The sequence below is a fragment of the Branchiostoma lanceolatum genome, chromosome 4, assembly GCF_035083965.1.
Source record: "Branchiostoma lanceolatum isolate klBraLanc5 chromosome 4, klBraLanc5.hap2, whole genome shotgun sequence".
Taxonomy (NCBI): domain Eukaryota; kingdom Metazoa; phylum Chordata; class Leptocardii; order Amphioxiformes; family Branchiostomatidae; genus Branchiostoma; species Branchiostoma lanceolatum.
This window is the reverse complement of record NC_089725.1, coordinates 21,268,003-21,287,796: the sequence shown is the minus strand read 5'-3', so window position 1 is coordinate 21,287,796 and position 19,794 is coordinate 21,268,003. Positions and strand designations below refer to the sequence as shown.

Below are 19,794 nucleotides of genomic sequence, written 5' to 3'. Positions count from 1 at the left end.
AGCAGGGCCTTGACTTAGACTTTAGTCTATTTTATTCACCAATATCACGCAAGAATAATCAAATCACACATGCTAGACGTTTCCATGGCATAAATACTCACTCATCATGTTATATAAAGGAAATTACGGCGCTTTAGTTTGGTACAGGGCCTCGGCATTCGTCGGTTGTTTTCGTACCTGATTATGTATCGTTGACGTTATGCCTGTGCTCAAACTGGTTGAAACCGGTTCTTAGGAACCAAAACTGTACATCGATCATTCAGTATCAGAAGGTGGGTTTCGGAAATAAAGACGACTGCACAGCAGAAGCAGTGTTGTTTACGGAACATTTCTCACATTTTCATGGCTATTTAGTGATTTTAAGAGCCTGTTCGGCATCTTTGGAACGCATCACCATAACCCAGTACACCAGCTTTAGTTCCAATTTCTCTTGCCGTGACCTTCCAGTTCAGACTGCCGTCAGCTGAACCAGACAAGACGGAAGCATTCAGGTTTGTATTTTCAGCGTTAACCATCGTTTTTTAAATGTTATTGTACAGCTAGTAATTTTTTTTTATCGTCAACATTTTGCTCTAGTGGGTTACAAAAGTAGGTTTGGGCATTGTATACAGTATACTGTTGCACATGTAGTTAGGGAACTGCCCCCTTGTCGTTCACGTGGGGAGTGGCTGCCGAATCAGGGCCAGGCACGACTGGCGGGAAATGGCCAAGTGCTTCCTTCACATGTTACGAATATACTGTAGCTTACTGGTTTGGTAGCTCACGTCGACTAGGGATTAGTATTTGTGTTGGTAATGCGGAATCTTCACCTTGATTTGTTGACTCAGATAAACATGATTTTTGTTTTTATTTGTCATCATGAATCAGTAGCAGCTGAGTAGTAGTAGTCAGATACAACTGAACACGAATATATATAGTGTGACAGCCTCCAGAAAATCATAGAGTAGCAGTGAAAAGTAGTTTTGAAACAGTAGCAAATTATACCAGTTTTACATTTTTTTAGCAAATGTAGAACGTTTCCTGATTCATCCCTGCAAATGATTTTGTTTGCAAACATGACTAAATTGAATGATATCGTCAAATTATCTGGCATATATAAATTATATATTTACGTTATATTGAGTATTTTGGGCCTGCATGGGGACATTCAATAAAAGTTAGTACTCAAAATTCTTGGTGCATAGTATAAAAACGCAGAAGCGTCCTAATGCATTATGTTAAATTCAATCACCCACGATTATTATTCTATGACCCGATTCTTACTCGTAAAATTTTCTGAAGGTACTAAGACGTTTCTGGAAGTACAGCAGCGATGTACAACAAAGTAATACGTCTTCAGCGTACGGCACCTTTTTCCTGGGTGTGAATCGGCCCTGCACGCCGCACGACAGGCAGTTTTCTGGCCCTTACGACTACCTTGGCGGTAACATGCGACGAAGGCGTAAGGGCCATAAAAATGCCTGTCGAGTGTCGTGCGATGCACAGGGCCGATTCACACCCAGGAAAAAAGGTGACGTACGCCGAAGACGTACCACTTTGTTGTACGTCGCCGTTGTACTTCCAGAAAATTTTCCGAGTTTGGATCTGGTCTATGAGTTACATAGAATTAAAACAGCTGATTTCATTTGATTGTAAATACATTATGCAGGTTCTGCACATACTAGTACTTGTTCATTTCAGTTCATCATCAAAGAGATGAAACCATATACTAGTAGTCTCTATAAAAATAAGAGCATGACAGAGCAAAGTTCATCATCATACATGTAGACTACATATATTATTGCTAAAACTGTAGCAGTGTTTGTTTGGACCAAATACAAGTATGTCAATTCTTCCTTGCAAATCTTCACAAGCACAGAATCTTTTCACATTGCTGATACCTATTTGTATCAAAGTAACTTTGTGAGGGAAGAAAACTTCTTAAGATGATATATAAGATCGAAGTATGTTGAGACAATGTTCTCTCGACATGTTATTGATACTAGCTTATTTCATGTTACGTAACTTCATGTTAATCAAAAAGGGCAAAAGGTTATGATGATAATATAATGTATACATTTGTGCATCATGTGGCCCAACTGGTCGTAGATCAATTTCTGTAGACAGGACTCCAACCCAGACCAGTTTGAGCCAGTTCCTTGATCTGTAGCCAGACCTGTTATACCACTGTTTCCACATTGCAATCATGACAAGCATTATTTGAGCAGTAAGCATCCTATTTAAAGAAACACCCTTTTTGTTTCCATGTTTTGCACAATCAGTAAACTGCCTCAAACCAGTTTTGTTTAGTTAGAACAAGCTGCATAAATCCATGACTCGCTCACGTTGGCAAATGTTACTATACTGCATCTCACTTATTTTGATGCAATGAGATCTGTTGTTTTAAAGCCTGGATTACTGTCCAGTTTTGTAGTACAACAGCATACTTCAATTTTTGTCACATTTTTACTGCCTTGCGAAAAAATTTAGGACCCAGGAAATGGAACCCAAAGTTTATAGACAGCAACGATTTTCATTATATCCAACTACTGCCTGTTGTAGGAACTGAGCATCAATGGTGATCGGAAACATGACCACAGTTGTGGAGCAGGCTGCCAGCAAGCTGCTCAACTTCAATGAAAAACTCGACATCAACTTGCTGGATAATGTTGTTAGCTGTATGTACACTGGAGAGGGACCACAGGTAAGCACAGCTGTGCAAACTTGAAAAACATGAAAGCAATAATAGTTAAAATGAAGTGAAATTGATTGTTTTATGGAAGAATGCTGGGTTTTCATAAAGATTCAACCTAAAGGTTCAACCTAAAGAATCACTTTTTTTCTTGCAATTCGATGTCAGAGGATCACCTGGCTTTGAAGCATTTTATGTTTTTGTGATATATTATGTGTTCTTGATTTCTAGACTAGTCATGTATGATTGAGAACTTTGAAAAGACAATGCATGTACATGTATTACTGTTTAATCTGGTGAACTGTGCCATGTGTTTGTCAGCAGCAGCGTATGGCCCAGGAGGTGTTGACCCATCTGAAGGAACATCCCGATGCTTGGACAAGGGTGGACACGATCCTGGAGTACTCACAAAACCAACAAACCAAGGTCAGTGCCTTCCATTGACGTAGACAATGAGGACTTGTTCAGCTAAAAATGGGCGTCCTTTATACTTATAGAAGGTGGTGTTTGTCATTGTAACAATTTGTTGCCATGCTGATAGGTTAGAACTTAGATAAATGAGTATTTCAGTAAACAGGGTACAGCCATAGCTGCTTTTTACTGTATGCGCAGGTCCTAGAATTATCCTGACCCTTGATGAATGACCCCATTTTTGTCATGTTGACAAAGCTGATGTAAACCCGCATGGTGGAGTGAACATCATACAGGCAAACGGTCATTGCATTTGGTACATGGATGGTGTATTCTTTTAAAGTACTAGTTATATTCGGAAATTGTATTAACTGTTTAAAATCCTTTTCCAGTATTATGCTCTGCAGATCCTGGAAAATGTCATCAAGACAAGGTGGAAAGTTTTGCCACGTAGTCAATGTGAAGGTGGGCCAATTTAAAAAAATTCTTTTTGTGAGTTTTCTTCCCATTTTAAGTATTGTAAAAGTTCCAGGATTGACTATCTGATGGGACATGGTGTTTTAATTTCTTACAGGCATAAAGAAGTACACTGTTGGGTTGATCATCAAGACGTCACAGACACAGGAGAACTTGGATGTAAGTGACTAAGTCACTATGTTTTCAAAACGTGAATATTTAACTTTAACTGATAAAAGATAGTAGTAGTACTATTGCCTTTTCTACTATACAGTTTTCTTGGTATATTGATTATAGCATATTGCTCACAGTAACTTCCATCTTTTTCTACAGAAAGAAAAAACATACCTGGGAAAACTGAACATCATCTTGGTGCAGGTAAGAGACATTCCTGAAGCAATAGATGTGGAGTGATTTTGCGAGGAAACTATGTTACTGTATGCTGGTGAGATGTGTTGCTGTTGTGCTTATGTAGGTATATTATGTTTTACTTTTAGATTCTGAAACATGAGTGGCCGAAGAATTGGCCGACCTTCATCAGTGACATTGTTGGTGCCAGCAAGACCAATGAAGCTCTGTGCCAAAACAACATGTTCATCCTCAAGCTGCTCAGGTGAATGGACCAAACTTCCTCTTTTGTAGTGTCTTGATCGTCTTAGGACTTTTTTTTGTTTCTTTTTACCCGACCGACCCAAGCAAAACCCAAACCCAAAAGCCTTTTGGGGGATAGCCTGTTGGGGGTCAACCGCTGGCAGGGGACAGAAGATGCTTGACCTGAGTGATGAAAACGTAGTAGAATAGTTTTCCAAAATGCTATGCTCACAGGTGAAACAGACCCAGCAAACCTGGATCCCCATTATGTTGACACCCGGCCTGTTAGTGTTATGTTCATGGCTGAAATCTAAAAAAAAAAAAAGAAGAGTCCCTACATACCAACCAAATTTTTTCAGACCGTTAGACCGTTAATCAGAAATACAACCCCAATTTTCCTTGCCTTTATAATTCAGGGCTCGAAATACTGGGTGCATGTGCACCCAGTGCACCCAATTTTGGAGCTATGCACGTAATTTTTTTACTGTGGGTGCACTGGTGCACCCAAATATTTTCGTACGGTTTAATGTGTAAAGGTATCACTGCACACTAGTAGACAGCATATTCTTGACATCTAAGTGTAAGAAAATGATAAAATCTTTGTTGTAGTACTTGTTAAAGATTTTGGTGTTAGAATTTGAGTTAATTTCTATTTTGAAAGCTTCAAAACTGCGTGCATGAGGCTTTTTTTAATGTCAGAAGAGACTGCCAAAAGACCAAGGCTTTTAGATATAATGCTTTCCTTTATTTCTTCCGTGGCATTGATTTTTTTTCTTCACCGAGGTCGATGTTTATAACACGCTGGGACCCTTATACGTCACTAGTTAGTCTTGTTGAAATTTCATCGAGAAAATGAATGCACCACAGTAATTTTGTACACATATCAAAAAAAAATTTTTGTTTGATTGATGATTGATGAATACACTTTTCATTCGAATTATTTTTATTTTTACTTCATTTTTATGGTTATTACTGTTTTTGACTTTGCAAGTAAAATATGAAAGCGTCGTCACCAAGCTCCCATTTCAGATACAAGCTCAGAAGATGAACAGTAAGGTTTGTGATTAGGTTTTGCTTACAATAGTTACATTCTACTTTATCTTATGTGGTGCACTTAACATTTTTTTGGTGCACCCAATTTTTTAGGTTGGGTGCACCAGTGCACCTGATCCCAAAACTGAATTTCGAGCCCTGTAATTCAAAGGTAAAGATCATAAAAGTCACTACTGTCTGTTGTGGCTGTGATGATCTATGCGTTATGATGGATGGACATATTTTGTAGTGTTATGACTCGTTAGATACATAATTATATTGGTTGATGTTGTTACCCTGGTAATATGGACTGCTCAAGGTTGATCAGATATTCTGTTTGACTGCAGTGAGGAGGTGTTTGATTTCTCCAGTGGACAGATGACTCAAGTGAAGGCCAAACATCTCAAGGATAGGTATGACTGCCTTCTGTAATTATTACAGATGATCAACGCCCTGTTTGCTGTCTACTGAGATGTTCCTGCTGATTTTTCATTAATAGCAATGAATCAGTAAAGAAACTTAGATTTTAAGTACATTTGCTGGTGTACATTGACATATATGATAGGTTATATGATATGTTTACAACGTTTTCATTTCCTTGCAGCATGTGTAATGAATTTTCTCAGATCTTCCAACTGTGCCAGTTTGTCATGGTAAGTGATCTTTGATTTACATTACCATTGAATGAATGAGGGCCTCAAGGCACAATGATATAATACAACACACATTTTATCTGTATCCTGAACTGCTTGCATCATTTGAATTTTGAAAGCTACTTTATTCAGACATTTTTGTTATTTTTCTCAAGGACAACTCCCAAAATGCACCTTTGGTGGCATCAACGCTGGATACATTGCTGAGGTTCCTCAACTGGATTCCACTGGGCTACATTTTTGAGACCAAACTGATTTCAACTTTGATATATAAGGTGAGTTAAATGTTGTTCTGAAGCAGTTATTTCAGCATTGAATATATTTACCTGGAGCTAGTACACTTTTGAATCAGTAGTCTTGATCCAAATGTAACTACATTTGTATTAACTAACTAAAGGTCCAGATTACTGTATGGACAGTTTGTTCTGTCATTCAATGTTTTTCATGTACATGTATCTGTTATTGATGTTAGTGATCACTTGTGTCCAATTCGAGTAAATATGTTTGTTTTTCTCTTCAGTTCTTGAATGTGCCAATGTTCAGGAATACCACCATGAAGTGCTTGACTGAGATTGGTAAGGAATTTTCTGCTTTGTGATACTAGTATATCTTCATCTCATGGACATAGCCTACTGTTGACTGTTCAGTGTTTTATATGATACAGTGTTCACTTTTCAGTGCAAGCCCTTGCTTTGCCTCAACATTCTATTACTGGTGGTTTAATTTTGATCTAATGTAATAGATGTGCTTACAATTATGAACTGATATTGTGGGTGGTTGATGTGACTATTCCGTGTTCATCATAACCAATTTACAATCAGTAAGGCATTGTTGGATGTGTGTTTTAACTGACAGGAATTGAAGGCCAATTTAATCATTGTCTTTCCAGCTGGTGTAAGTGTCAGCCAGTATGATGACCAATTCGTGATGCTGTTCACCCTGACAATGCAGCAACTAAAGCAGGTCAGAGGATCTATAATTCTGGACCATATTGAGTGGTACCTTATTATGTTGAAATGATGACTGTATATTACTGTGACATACTTTGTGTAAAATGCTGGTTGAAATGTTTTGACTATTTGATGTATCATCTTCAAACAAAATTAATTGTGCTATATTCAAAGCTTAAATGTACGAGAGATGTATACATTTTTGAATGGCTTGACTTGAGTTTGAGTTTTCTGAGATGTCCTTTAGCCTGTCTAGGCGGCTAATCTTTCAGGGCTCATTAAACTTGATCACTACCTCCTGCCAAAATGACAAAACCCTTGGATGAATATTACGTTCACTTGGAGTGAATTTATACTTTGCCTTTTGATCCTGCAGATGCTGCCTCTAGCTACAAACGTCAAAGTAGCATATGCTCAGGGCAAAGATGATGAGCAGAACTTCATCCAGAACCTGAGTCTGTTCCTATGCACCTTCCTGAAGGAGCATGGGCAGCTGGTGGAGAAAAACCCAGAGTTGCATCCTATCTTACTGGAGGTAAGAGCTGGACTGGCCTGTTTTTTAGTGTAATTGTATTCTTTTTTAGTTGCATTTTGTTTAACTATTACCAGAATTTTCTCTGCTCACCTTTTCATGCAGGTTGTGGAAGAGTCTTGAATAAAGGTGACATGATGTTTTAGTTGCATTTTGTTTTGAGTGAGAAAATACAGGAGCTTCTTCATGTTTTGTATTCAGTAGACTAGCGTGAGTCATGTCATCACCATCTTAAGGTGTGAAAGAAAGAAAAGGCCATCCATGGGCACATAAAAATGGTTGGTAAAGAGCAGTCACAGGTGGCATGCATGTGGAATGGTAATGCTTGATGCGGGGTTCTTTGTTGTTTTTCCACAGAAAAGCAAAATCTACCCGTCTGCTGACGAAAAACAGATGATTTTATCGGCATGGCCTAATGTCTTGTTGCAGGCCCTGCACTACCTTGTCCTGATCTCAGAGGTGGATGAGATAGAAATTTTCAAGATCTGCCTCGAGTACTGGAACACACTGGCAGCAGACCTGTACAGGGAGAGCCCCTTCTCATCCACCACCTCTCCCCTCCTCCTGGGTGGCCAACAGCCGGAAGTCCCTCTGCGTAGACAGCTCTATCTGCAGGTGCTTTCAAAGGTAGGACTGCATCCGTTAGAACTAACTTGGAAGGATGCTAGAGCCAACAGTTTCAGTCAATCTTACCTAGTAGTAGTCTATTACGATTAGTCAGATACATATTAACAGCCTTCTCATGGAAATTGCAGCTGATTGTTGTACTACAGTGTTTGGTTATCTTGTGCAAAGTTGCCCAACTTTCTAGGGTAACCAGGACCTTTTACCTTGATGGCCCAGTGTGCAGCCATGGCCGAAAAAGTATTTCAAACCCTGGTTCTCCCTGCACTGCCGCTAGGTGAGACTGGTGATGGTGAGTCGTATGGCCAAGCCTGAGGAGGTGCTGGTGGTGGAGAACGAGCAGGGAGAGGTCGTCAGGGAGTTCATGAAGGACACAGACTCCATCAACCTGTACAAGAACATGAGGGAAACACTAGGTTTGCATTTTTGCCTGACAGTAGGAAGGAAATGGATCCTTTTTACCTGTAACATTTGGTTGAAATGTCACACCAATTTACTTCAACAATCATGTTACTTTGCTCAATTACATGTTTCTTTTGCCAAGTAAATGTTGGTACTGAATTTCAATCTTTCCTTTCTTTATTTTATTTTATTCTATTTTAGAAATGAAGAAAAAACATTTTTTCACCTCTTTTCTTCATTTTGTCTATGCATCTGAAAATATCCCAGGCTGTTAAGAATGTCATTGTGTAGTGCAGTACTATTTGACAGAACTGTTGGACACAAACATTTTCTTTTACAGTGTACCTGACTCACTTGGATTATGCAGACACTGAACGGATTATGACAGAGAAACTGCACAAGCAGGTGGATGGAACGGAGTGGTCATGGAAAAACCTCAACACAGTAAGGGCATTTTTTGTGCAGAGATGGTCACAAAATGCAAGGGCTAGAAAAGAATATCTAAGAATATCCCATCGTGATTTTACTTGTTATAGGTATTTCGTATATTTTTGTTTTGTTGATGTGTTCTCTCCTGACTATTATATGTCCGTATTTCAGCTTTGTTGGGCCATTGGCTCTATCAGTGGGGCAATGCATGAGGAGGATGAGAAGAGATTCCTGGTTACTGTCATCAAGGTTAGTCTATTTTCAGGTTGACATAAGAGGTGGAGCATGTCAACTGTTTAGCTTTACATATAGTATTCCACAATTTGTTGCCATACAGGATAAAGTCATGTTTCTTGACTATAACCCCAAGTTAGTGAGAAGTGTTGACTGTTCTGTTCTTGATCTCTTCAGGACTTGCTGGGTTTATGTGAACAAAAGAGAGGGAAAGACAACAAAGCCATCATTGCCTCCAACATCATGTATGTGGTTGGACAGTATCCCAGGTTCTTGAGAGCTCACTGGAAGTTCCTCAAGACTGTTGTCAATAAACTATTTGAGTTCATGCATGGTGAGAGCAATCATTTATTCTGTTTATTCTTGGATAACAAGGTTTTTTTAGTCACAACCAGGATATATACAACACCATCATCTGTCACCTTCCTCAGGGCAATACTGACTGGTGCTATTTCACACTACAGGCTAGGTGTCACTAACTATGCAGTCCTAATCATGCATAAAGTATTGTCATACATGTGGTTCCAAATGGCTGTTGTTGTATATCTTCTGGTTATGAATAAATAGCCTTGTTATCCAGTGATTTTCGAATCTGATGAAATTATTTACAGAGATCTGTTTATTCTTGTATTTCCCGAACTACGTTTTTAAAAGTTTGTGGCCAGTGTACTATTGTAACACTGCAATCTTCAGAATCCCTTGCCAAAGTCTCAGGAGAAATGACACAGTAATTGTCTTGGAATGGTTGAAAATATTCTGTTTGATCTTCCCTCCCCAGAAACCCATGAAGGTGTGCAGGACATGGCCTGTGATACATTCATCAAGATAGCTCAGAAATGCAGAAGACATTTTGTGCAGGTGTGTTGCTTCTCTGTTCTTCCTTGTCTTTGATTATATAGCCATGAAGTAAAAAAAGGCATGACTTGAATCTTACAAATGTATTGTTGTCTTTCAGGTGCAAGTTGGGGAGGTCATGCCATTCATTGATGAGATTCTTAACAACATCAACACCATCATATGTGATCTTCAGCCACAGCAGGTAAACTCATGTGAGAAGATTGAATGAAAAGAAAAAATAGTCTTGCCATATTTGAAAACAAGCCTGAAGTGAAGATGATGGTTCCAAAACTAATAGCTTATGATTTGACTACAGGTGCACACGTTTTACGAGGCAGTAGGGTACATGATCGGAGCACAGACAGACACAGTTGTGCAGGAACACCTGATAGAGAAGTACATGCTGCTTCCCAACCAGGTGTGGGATGGCATTATCCAGCAGGCCACCAAGGTAAAGCAAGTTGTATTATTATGTATTGCATTCTAGCTTTGGCCATACAAGATGTAGTTTATAGATGACATCTCATGTACTGATTTTGACGGGTGTCCCAAAAATAAGAAAATCCCTTGTGAAAACCACTCTCACAGCTTGCAAAACTGGTTAACAGATTTAAAGAAGACAGAAACAGAATGTCTGAATGGTGTTAGCTTCTTTTTCCAAACCATACAAAAAGAAGACTAAGGTTGTGTGTGTGTTTTTTTCCACAGAATGTGGACATACTGAAGGACCCTGAGGTTGTAAAGCAGCTTGGTAGCATTCTTAAGACCAATGTCAGAGCTTGCAAGGCTGTGGGACATCCATTTGTAGTACAGGTGAGTAGACTGTTACATTTACAACTTACCATATTATGGGAAATTGTGATAAAAGCACAGTCGACCCTAGGATGCCCTCATGATAATATTGACAATTGTCTGTCCCAGGCCCTGTATGTTGTACAGAAATTTAATCTCATTGATAGCATGTGAAATGTTCATAAAACAGCATCTTCTCTGTCTTTACGTCAAACTTCTTCAAATTTTGTGCCATTGTCCTGGTTTCTGTTTTATTTCCCAGGCTGTTCCTAAAATTGAAACATCTGTTTTTCATTCAGCTTGGGAGAATTTACCTGGACATGCTGAATGTGTACAAGTGCATGAGTGAAAACATCTCAGGAGCAATTGCAGCAAATGGTGAGTTGTCTGTAGGGATTTTTTTACTTTTCTCAAGATTTGTAGTCATAAAGGAAATACATCTTTGTCAAATTGAATATGTTTACAGGTGAAGCAATGTGGTAATGTAGTCAAAGGATAGTGTAACAGGTGACCAGATGTAGAGCCATGAAGGCAGAACATTTAAGTTGTTTCTAGTTGCTAAGCTGTAGCAGAATAGGATGCTAACACGATGGGTTGTCTCCAGGTGAGATGGTGACCAAACAGCCCCTGATTAAGAGCATGAGGACAGTGAAAAAGGAGACGTTGAAGCTGATCTCAGGCTGGGTCAGTAAGTCCACAGACCCCACCATGGTCCTGGAGAACTTTGTTCCTCCGCTGCTGGATGCTGTGCTGATTGACTACCAGAGAAACGTACCAGCTGCCAGGGAGCCGGAGGTATTAAGCACCATGGCAACCATCGTCAACAAGCTGGAAGCCCACATTACCACACAGATTCCACACATCTTTGATGCAGTGTTTGAGTGCACGTTGGAAATGATCAACAAGGTAAGGACAAGTTGAAAAATGTAGTGCTTTCCTTTGCTTCTATATTTTGTACATGTACTTGTAAAAAAATCTATAAAAAAAGGAATATGATACAAACCATAGATTAGCTGGTTTGCTTTGATTTAAACTGAATTTTTTACTCAGTATGGCAGTCGCAAACTTGAACAACATGCTTATGTCTCTTCCTCACAGGACTTTGAGGAGTACCCTGACCATAGGACCAACTTTTTCCTACTTCTACAAGCAGTCAATACCCATTGTTTCTCAGCCTTCCTGAACATTCCACCTGCCCAGTTCAAGCTGGTGCTAGACTCCATCATCTGGGCTTTCAAACACACCATGAGGAACGTTGCAGACACTGGTAGGGAGGCCATATCTCCACTTAGTTTAACCCATCTTATAAGTCCTTCAGATTAAGATTCAGTATTGAGAATACTTATTCAGTTTGATGAAACTTATGTAGAGGATTGATGCTTGAAGTAAAGAGCCCTTGTTACTCCAAATTTGGAATGAGACAGCTTATCCATATGTATGTTTGTATGTCCTTTGGTGTATATATTAAGCCTGTATTCTTTTTAATGTATAATGTTGTTATGGCCTTTCATGCCTGAAATAAAGAATAAGTGAATGAATGAATGAGTGAATAAATGAATGAGTGAGTGAGTGAGTGACTAAATGAATGAGTATTTGTTTATGACTCATGAGGATTTTGTTCCCACAGGTTTGCATATCATGTACCAGCTGCTACAGAATGTCTCTCAGGAGGAGAGTGCTGCCCAGTCCTTCTACCAGACCTACTACTTCGACATCCTGCAGCACATCTTCTCAGTGGTAACAGACACTTCCCACACAGCAGGTATGTACAGTCAGAGAAAAGGGATTACCAATTAGTATAATGATATTTGTGAGATGAGAAACTCCATGTGTAACAAGATTTTATCTTATAATGAAAATGTCTCAGATGAAAATTTAGTTCTATTGGAAAGAACTGTTTGTAATAGGTTTGGCTGCTGGATTGGATAAAGTTTACCTATTGGTCCTTGACACATGGAAACGGGTATTGGTAAGTTTGAGGTGTGCCTCTGTGGGATATGTATATGGAGGCCTTGAAAATTAATCCTTTCTGTCCTGTCCAAAATGTTTCCTACACCCACCATCAAAATTCATCATCCCTCTGCTGAAATCTTTGGCTGCACAGTTACAGCTATCTTCTGATTCTGATAATGCAATATGGATTCAGGCATGATGAATAACAGCTTCTGCCTACTGAAATCAACATATCTTTCAGGCCTTATGTTTGTTTGAACAAATCTCATTTGTTCCCAAATCTGTCCGCCTTTTGTTAAGCACAGATAAACAGGACATTCTTAAGAACTGAATTCAATAATTGTTTTTTTTTATTCAGCCTGTGTATGGCCTATTCTCTTTCCTCCTTCAAGTTCCACAAAACCTCAGTCCTGCATCTTCTTTTCCGATCAAATAGCAGAATCGTGATAGGATTCCTGTGACTTTTCAAGTAGATGGTACATCAGGAATACTGTACTAACATCCCTTCAAATGGTGGGATAATGACAGATATAATTACTGAGTGCAGAAGATGAAATGCATTTAGATTCCTTTCTTAATCTCAAGTTTCCAGCTGAATTCTACTTCACAGTAATGGTTGTTGTCAGTGTTGATGAATGTTTCTTGAAAGAATGTGGCATCCTCTCTGTTAGGGCTGCAGTGCATGGTTACTGTTGTATGAGCATCATTGTCTGCTTGAAATTGTTGTACGACAAGCATTTTTGTGTTCGTGTGACTGATTGCTTGCATGGCACAAAGTGTCTACCTGTACCTTTTCCCTTGAAGTCAATGAGACACATTCAGAAGCATTGGGTTTCTCATACGTAGTTAACACCTTTACCAACACTGTTGTCAGACGAGTATGTAGGGCTGAAATACTCGTTTTCTCTTGAAATATGAAGTGTGGAAAAAGCTCATATCATTTTTTTCAAATTTATCAGTGATGTCAGCTTCCACCCCGAAACTGACTAAATGGTACTCCATCACATCGAGTTCAATTTTTCTTTTAATGCATACTCTTGTGAGTTTCAAAAAGTTTTTTTTAGTTTTCATTTACCATTGATATTGGTGGGTATTTCAAGCCCTAGCATGCATCACATTTGTTTGTGTTATTATCTAATATATATTTCATGTTTGAATCATCATCGGCTCTTAAGCAGGTTCCCTGTGAGGGTGCAGTCTAAGAAGTCTATAAACTTATCCACAACCTCTCAAAAAGACATTTGCATTGTGTAACTATAGCACATCAGATCTAGCGCTGTAATGCTGCTTTGCTACGTGCTCTTTGGCATATTTTGAAAAGTCCAACCTGTTTCTGAAAACTACTACATTAATTTTGAAATCTGAAGCTCCATATGAAACATCTGGAAGGAAATACAAGGAACATTCCAAAACAAAGTTTTTTGTGTTTCTCCATCCATTGTATTTTGGTGAAGTGTGATACATGTGGAGGTTTAAGATTTTTATGTTTCCTTTCTGCATGATTTTTTAGACCTGAGCTCAGCTGAATTTAGTTACTATGAATCAGCAATGGAATTATGTTGAAATGCATGATTTTTTTGGCTCTTCATGATTCTTATATAATTGTATTGTTGAAATGCAAGAATTTATGGATTCTTCTAGTCTAAATTCATTTTCTTGTGATATACAGTCAAACCTGCCCAAGGCGACCACCCGGCGGACCGGGCAAAAACGGTCGCGATGGACAGGTGGTCGCCATGAAGAGGATTCCACTCACATGTTTCCAGGTCGAGGTTTTCAAATACAGTACGTAAATGATGAAAAAATTATGTGAATTTAGACAGCATGACCCTCACCAGGTTCAATTCTCATTGACAGAAAGATCTTACAAAAATTACATTTTCCGTTATCGATGTAATAATTGTATACCCCTACATCGTGTCCAAATTTTCGTCATAATTTTGACTACAAAACGATGGTTGCCTCGATGATCTCGCAGCGCCCTCCCGCATTCACACGTTACATTGAATAGTACAAACAAGGCACGCACATCATCGAAGTTTTAAGGCCTAAGACAGATCCCTAGAAAACGCCTGCTGGTCCCAGCCTTTTTTGGGTCGCCGACCGCTGGATGAACCTGAGGGTCAAAAAATTTTTGATCTGACAACTAAAGATGAAAACGGTGATTTCGTCGCGCCGCGCCGCGAAGCTCTGTGCCACCGCATCGAAGGGTAAGTCAGTGCAGCAGAACGCACAGCGTCCAATAAAGGTTTGTGAGATTCATGGAAATAAAAAGAAAATAAGAATTTTGATTTTCACCAATAACTACTAGAGTATTCGTAAATGTTCATACACAAAATCATCGTGTTTTACAAAGGTCAGCGGTACGCCAAATCCGGGCCGCCCGAAATCCAAGATGGCGTCGGGACCAAGGAACAACATTTCTCGCCTGATGTTTTGCCCGCCGCGAAGTCATTTTTCGGCGGAATTTAGCAAGATACAGACACATTTTTGTTGAAAATACAAGAAATAGATAGTAATTTCTGTGAAATCTGACTTTTTGACGCCATGCACTACGTATTCGTTTTGAAAGTTGAGTTTAAACGAAACTGAGTTCACGTTAAACTATAAGATTACGATAGGCACAACAACATCACAAACATTTGTCTTTACAATGTTTATAGGGGGAACGTTTTATTAAAACACTTCATGGAGGAATCGATGGTATAACATTGCTATTCCATATATTTTTGATCTTATTTTTGTCCTTTAAAGTCTTGAAAACATTTCCGTGAAATCCGACAGCAAAATGATCTGATGTCACCATACGCTTGAAAATTAGGCGACCGCCATGGGCAGGGATTGTGCTCTGTGCGGTCCCAATTCGTGGCGGTCGCGGTCGCGTTGGACGGGTGGTCGCCTTGGGCAGGCAGCTTAATGCTTGTGCCTATGGGGAAAATTTTCGGGACCGAGAAAAAGCGGTCGCCATGGCCAGGTGGTCGCGTTGAAAAGGTGGTCGCCTAGGCAGGTTTGACTGTAGTTAGATACTAGTATGCCTCGTTAGATGAGCCTACAGAAAAGATTACTGCATCTACTGTTGAATTTGCAAATTTTTGGACAATGAAAACGACAATGTATTAAGTCTACACTGAATCAGATGTGTGATGTAATTATTGACAACTTGTTTTAGTGTCTACTCCATTTTACCAAGCAGAACAACCGACCCGCGACGCAGAGCTGGTGCCTCCGCCAGATCTTGTCTATAGAAAGTTACCCGAGCCTGCTTAGACACTGAAACAATCTGGAGCTAAATCCTCTTTCCACCAGTTTTGGACTGGATAAAATAGAACAGGGTCTTAGAACAGCACAGGTTATAATCATACTGAAAGAGCTTGCTACTGAAACAGCATGCTGTTAAAATGGAAGGCATGAAAGTAGGCACGGGGATTTCCATAGGCAAGGTCGGATCGTGAAGTGTTCCGTCTTGAGTGGCAGCGTTCTGTGCAGAGGTAGTGAAGGTGACATTGCCACTTTGTGTACAGATGTTGGATGAATGAATGAGTGCAATTGTTTGCTCAGTGTCTATGGTTGCTGAGGTTGAATGAGGTGAAGCTCATTGTGTGTTACATGTACCATTGCTTGTGCTGACAAAGACATTAGTGGCAGAAGATGGGTGTGTTCAACATGTGCTTGCTGAAAGAATACAAGAATACGTGTACTAGAACCTGTAATGATAGGGGGGGTTGGGAGACAGGTTGACTTTCAGTTCTTGAGTCTGTTGTAGAGATAACTAATGCTTAAGCTGTTCTTTACATTGAGTTGTACAATTCCTACCTGGGCCTGTATTAGACATGTGGCAGAATTTTAATTGAAGTACCTTGTATCTTATCAGGTAAACAAAATTTTAAGGTCAGTAAAGGGACACTGTTAATTTTAAAGGTGATAGTGTACTAGTACCTAAACCTCAGGCTGGGTACCATCCTGGTTAGTGGATACTGACTATAGGAGCAGATGTAAACTAACCTGGGTGGTACCCAGGCTACACAAACCTACAGAGGCACTCCTTACCTGAGTTTTGTGTTGGTTTGTCTTTGCTCATCCTAACATTTTCTTCCCATGTCTAGGATTGACCATGCATGCCACCATCCTCGCCTACATGTTCAGCCTAGTGGAGCAAGGGAAGGTTCTAGTACCTCTCAAGACCGAGACACAAGCCTCAGAGAATGTGGTATGGCCCTCTGCTTCCCTTATTTCTGTTTTTGTGATATTGTGATTGCATCTTGCCAATGCAGGATCAATATTTTTGTTTAGTTGAAAATGTATTGCAAATCCTAGCTTTGCTAATTTCTTCCCTCATTTTCCTACAACCAGACTCTTGTTCTGTTTCTTACTTACTTTCTTGTCCTTTTCAGACTACCACACAGGGTTTTACTGCCAACTTGTTAAGCCAAGCATTCCCACATCTACAAACGTAAGTTTTCAATGTACATTTGTATTTGATGTAAGATTGCTGACAAGTTTGATAGTATGTACTTGAATAGATTGATATAGTCGCTTTGAAATCTAGGATTATCTTCATGCCTAATGCAGCTTTGTGATTCATTTGTAACTTTGCCATTAATTCCTGAAATTAATCAACTATTTTACAATTACATTTTCCACAAAATTTTCTGCACCATAGTCTTACCCATCACATTGTAATTAACTATCATGTTTCCTTTCCCCAAGGGCACAAATCAAGGTGTTCGTAACAGGCCTCTTCAGTCTGAATCAAGATATCCCACAGTTCAAGGAACATCTCAGAGACTTCCTTGTTCAGATCAAGGCAAGTACTTGTTTATACAATTAAAATTTCACAATGTTGTCCCCTTGATAGGTTGTGTTGTGAATTTGAACAGCAGCTCTCACAGCTAATTGTTATCAGATATGTATACTACACTTGGTTGGACAAGCCAGCTTACGACCCATCCAAGCAAATAGTACACAGCTGTTGTCATGTAGTACTTAGTGTAATATCTAATTCAGCTGTCACAAAGATAGCTGAAAGTGCTGTTTAAGCAGCATTTCCATTTGGCATTTTCCCTCATCTGTGTAAGTATCAATGACATAACCCGGATGGTTTTGTACTGCAGGAGTTTGCAGGTGAAGACCTATCCGACCTGTACCTGGAGGAGCGAGAGACCTCCCTTAAAACTGCAGAGGAGGAGAAGCGCAAGGTTCAGCTGGCTGTACCTGGCATCATCAACCCTCATGACATGCCTGAGGAGATGCAGGACTGATGTGGTTGCAAGATATCTTGAAATTGTGACACAGTCAACTCAGAATTCCCATTCTGTGATTTCCACTTTGTACACATCCAATTGTTACACTCATGTCAAAGCAGCGTTCACATGTTGCAAGGCATAGCATTGCTCCAGCCCATTGCTACAGCAATTTAAGGCAAACTCTAACCTAATAGTCTTTCTCTAATGCCTTTTTATCCGTATATCAATGTTGTAAATGTAGAATCTGCCTTAGCAGCAAAATAGGTCAAGTGAGTAAACCCACTCAGGAGACTTGTGATCTTTGAGGCATTTAATCAGGATACTATTTTGATGAAAAGATCTTCCTATCATCTTTGTAATGATAGTATCAATAAGGGATTGATAAAGTTGTTGTATGCATATATTCTACACTCTGACCAATTAACATTGAGCTGCCTTTGAAAAAGGTTTGTTGAGGATGTGCCAGTGGTGTATGGAACCAAAGCGTCAGGGAGGGGAGGGGAAGGGAAGGGAAAGGAAGGCAGCTACTCAGTCAACCATTTCCTTTTCGAATGAAGATACCTTCCTAAACAGGAAATGAGGATTCTAGAATTGTAGGATTTGGTATAAAAGACATTGTAATTGTATTATATTTCCTATATCCTATAGCTAGAGAGAATATTTACTTGGAAATAAAGTGTTGGCAATAATGCAGTAGAGTTTGTATATACATGTACCAGTAGGTTTGTTCTGGTGAGCCTATGGCAGCTATGTTGGAACATGTCTCGCTGCCAACCCAGTCAGGTAATGTGCAAGGCTTTGTGAGGTTGGAATGAGTGGTATTTTGTTTTTCAGCAAAGTGCACTATGAGTGAGAAGGGTGTCTTAATGATGGATGGGGACAACTGATAAACTGTAGGAAGAAGTTTGAAGTGCATTGCAAAAATGAAGTCAAGGCACGAGGGGTGAAGGCTTGGATATTATGTATGTGCAAATGTTGCAAAATTGCTGAATGTATGTTGCCGTGAGACGTGTGACACTAGTGACAGCCATTATGTGACCATGTCATGTACATGTAAATTTTGCTACATGTAAAGTGTTATTTTTCTATCTACATTTTGTGTTAAGTACTGTTTATCACATTTAAGACAGTGTTCCTAGCAATGATCAGTATGGGCTTGGAGGGAAACAAACACTAATCTCACCACTTCATTTATTGGAAGCAAATGTTTGTTTTGATACATCAATGTTATTATTTGTTACACATTTTGTATTAACTTGTCATACTTTTTATTTACTAAGAGGGGCATGCAGCTGTCATCTTGGAACATTAGTGGAACAGCCTTTATTATATTTTGTTATTTAGTTTGAACTAATATCAATCTTGTCAAATATTTTGTTACTATTGCTTTTGCATTCACACTAAAGCCATTTATCATAGCTTGAGTTTTGATTAGTTTGACATAATAATGCATATTACATGTATAATTCTCTTTTGTCATCACTTGTAAATTCACTCCATATTTGTAATAAAAGTATATGTTAGTATGTAGCTATATTTGGTGCACTCTGCACCAGTGGTGCACTATGCACGTTTCATTCCTTCAAATCTGTGCTCTTGTAATATCTGCCCGTACTACAAATAAACGTTTCCAATTACAAAATAACCATCAGCATATTTCCTTACTAGTGTGGAACGATTTTTGATTAGTGGTATGTATGAATGTACAAGTAATTGCTGAAATTCAGCATAATGCACTATGTGGTGGCTCTCTTTTGCAGGGCTGTTGGTGTAGTCTTTGTCAAACCAACATGGACTAATAAGACCAATAAAAGTCTGATGATGTTGAGCTTTTTGTCCTCATATTTCTTAGTGGTGCTAATTTAAATCTAAATATTTGTTACTGGTGGTCCCAACTCTTACTATCATCATGCTTGGAAGTTTCACATATACATGTCATCCACAAGAGCATACATTGTGTTATCTCACCAGCACGATTTTAAGA

At 39.2% G+C, this 19,794-nt stretch overlaps 1 protein-coding gene across 5 annotated transcripts; it reads left to right on the top strand.

The window, feature by feature from the left end:
* Nucleotides 1–35: 35 nt before the first annotated feature.
* LOC136433301 (exportin-1) lies at nucleotides 36–19,638 on the top strand. Of its 5 annotated transcripts, XM_066425365.1 has the most exons (31): nucleotides 51–272; nucleotides 448–491; nucleotides 2,542–2,683; nucleotides 2,993–3,097; nucleotides 3,475–3,547; nucleotides 3,657–3,718; nucleotides 3,872–3,916; nucleotides 4,036–4,151; nucleotides 5,509–5,574; nucleotides 5,766–5,814; nucleotides 5,970–6,089; nucleotides 6,335–6,389; nucleotides 6,704–6,777; nucleotides 7,141–7,299; nucleotides 7,654–7,923; nucleotides 8,198–8,336; nucleotides 8,663–8,766; nucleotides 8,923–9,000; nucleotides 9,163–9,319; nucleotides 9,764–9,843; nucleotides 9,941–10,024; nucleotides 10,139–10,273; nucleotides 10,531–10,635; nucleotides 10,914–10,992; nucleotides 11,219–11,520; nucleotides 11,713–11,881; nucleotides 12,242–12,376; nucleotides 16,671–16,774; nucleotides 16,959–17,017; nucleotides 17,275–17,371; nucleotides 17,679–19,638. In XM_066425365.1, exons 3-31 carry the CDS (start codon nucleotides 2,555–2,557, stop codon nucleotides 17,823–17,825), a joined length of 3,297 nt encoding a protein of 1,098 aa, XP_066281462.1. In that variant the 5' UTR covers nucleotides 51–272; nucleotides 448–491; nucleotides 2,542–2,554; the 3' UTR covers nucleotides 17,826–19,638. The 5 variants fall into 5 exon arrangements, with proteins under 5 accessions (XP_066281466.1, XP_066281462.1, XP_066281463.1 ...); XM_066425366.1 differs by having other exon boundaries at nucleotides 51–491; nucleotides 2,996–3,097; XM_066425368.1 differs by having other exon boundaries at nucleotides 54–491; nucleotides 2,996–3,097; nucleotides 7,726–7,923.
* Nucleotides 19,639–19,794: the final 156 nt, after the last annotated feature.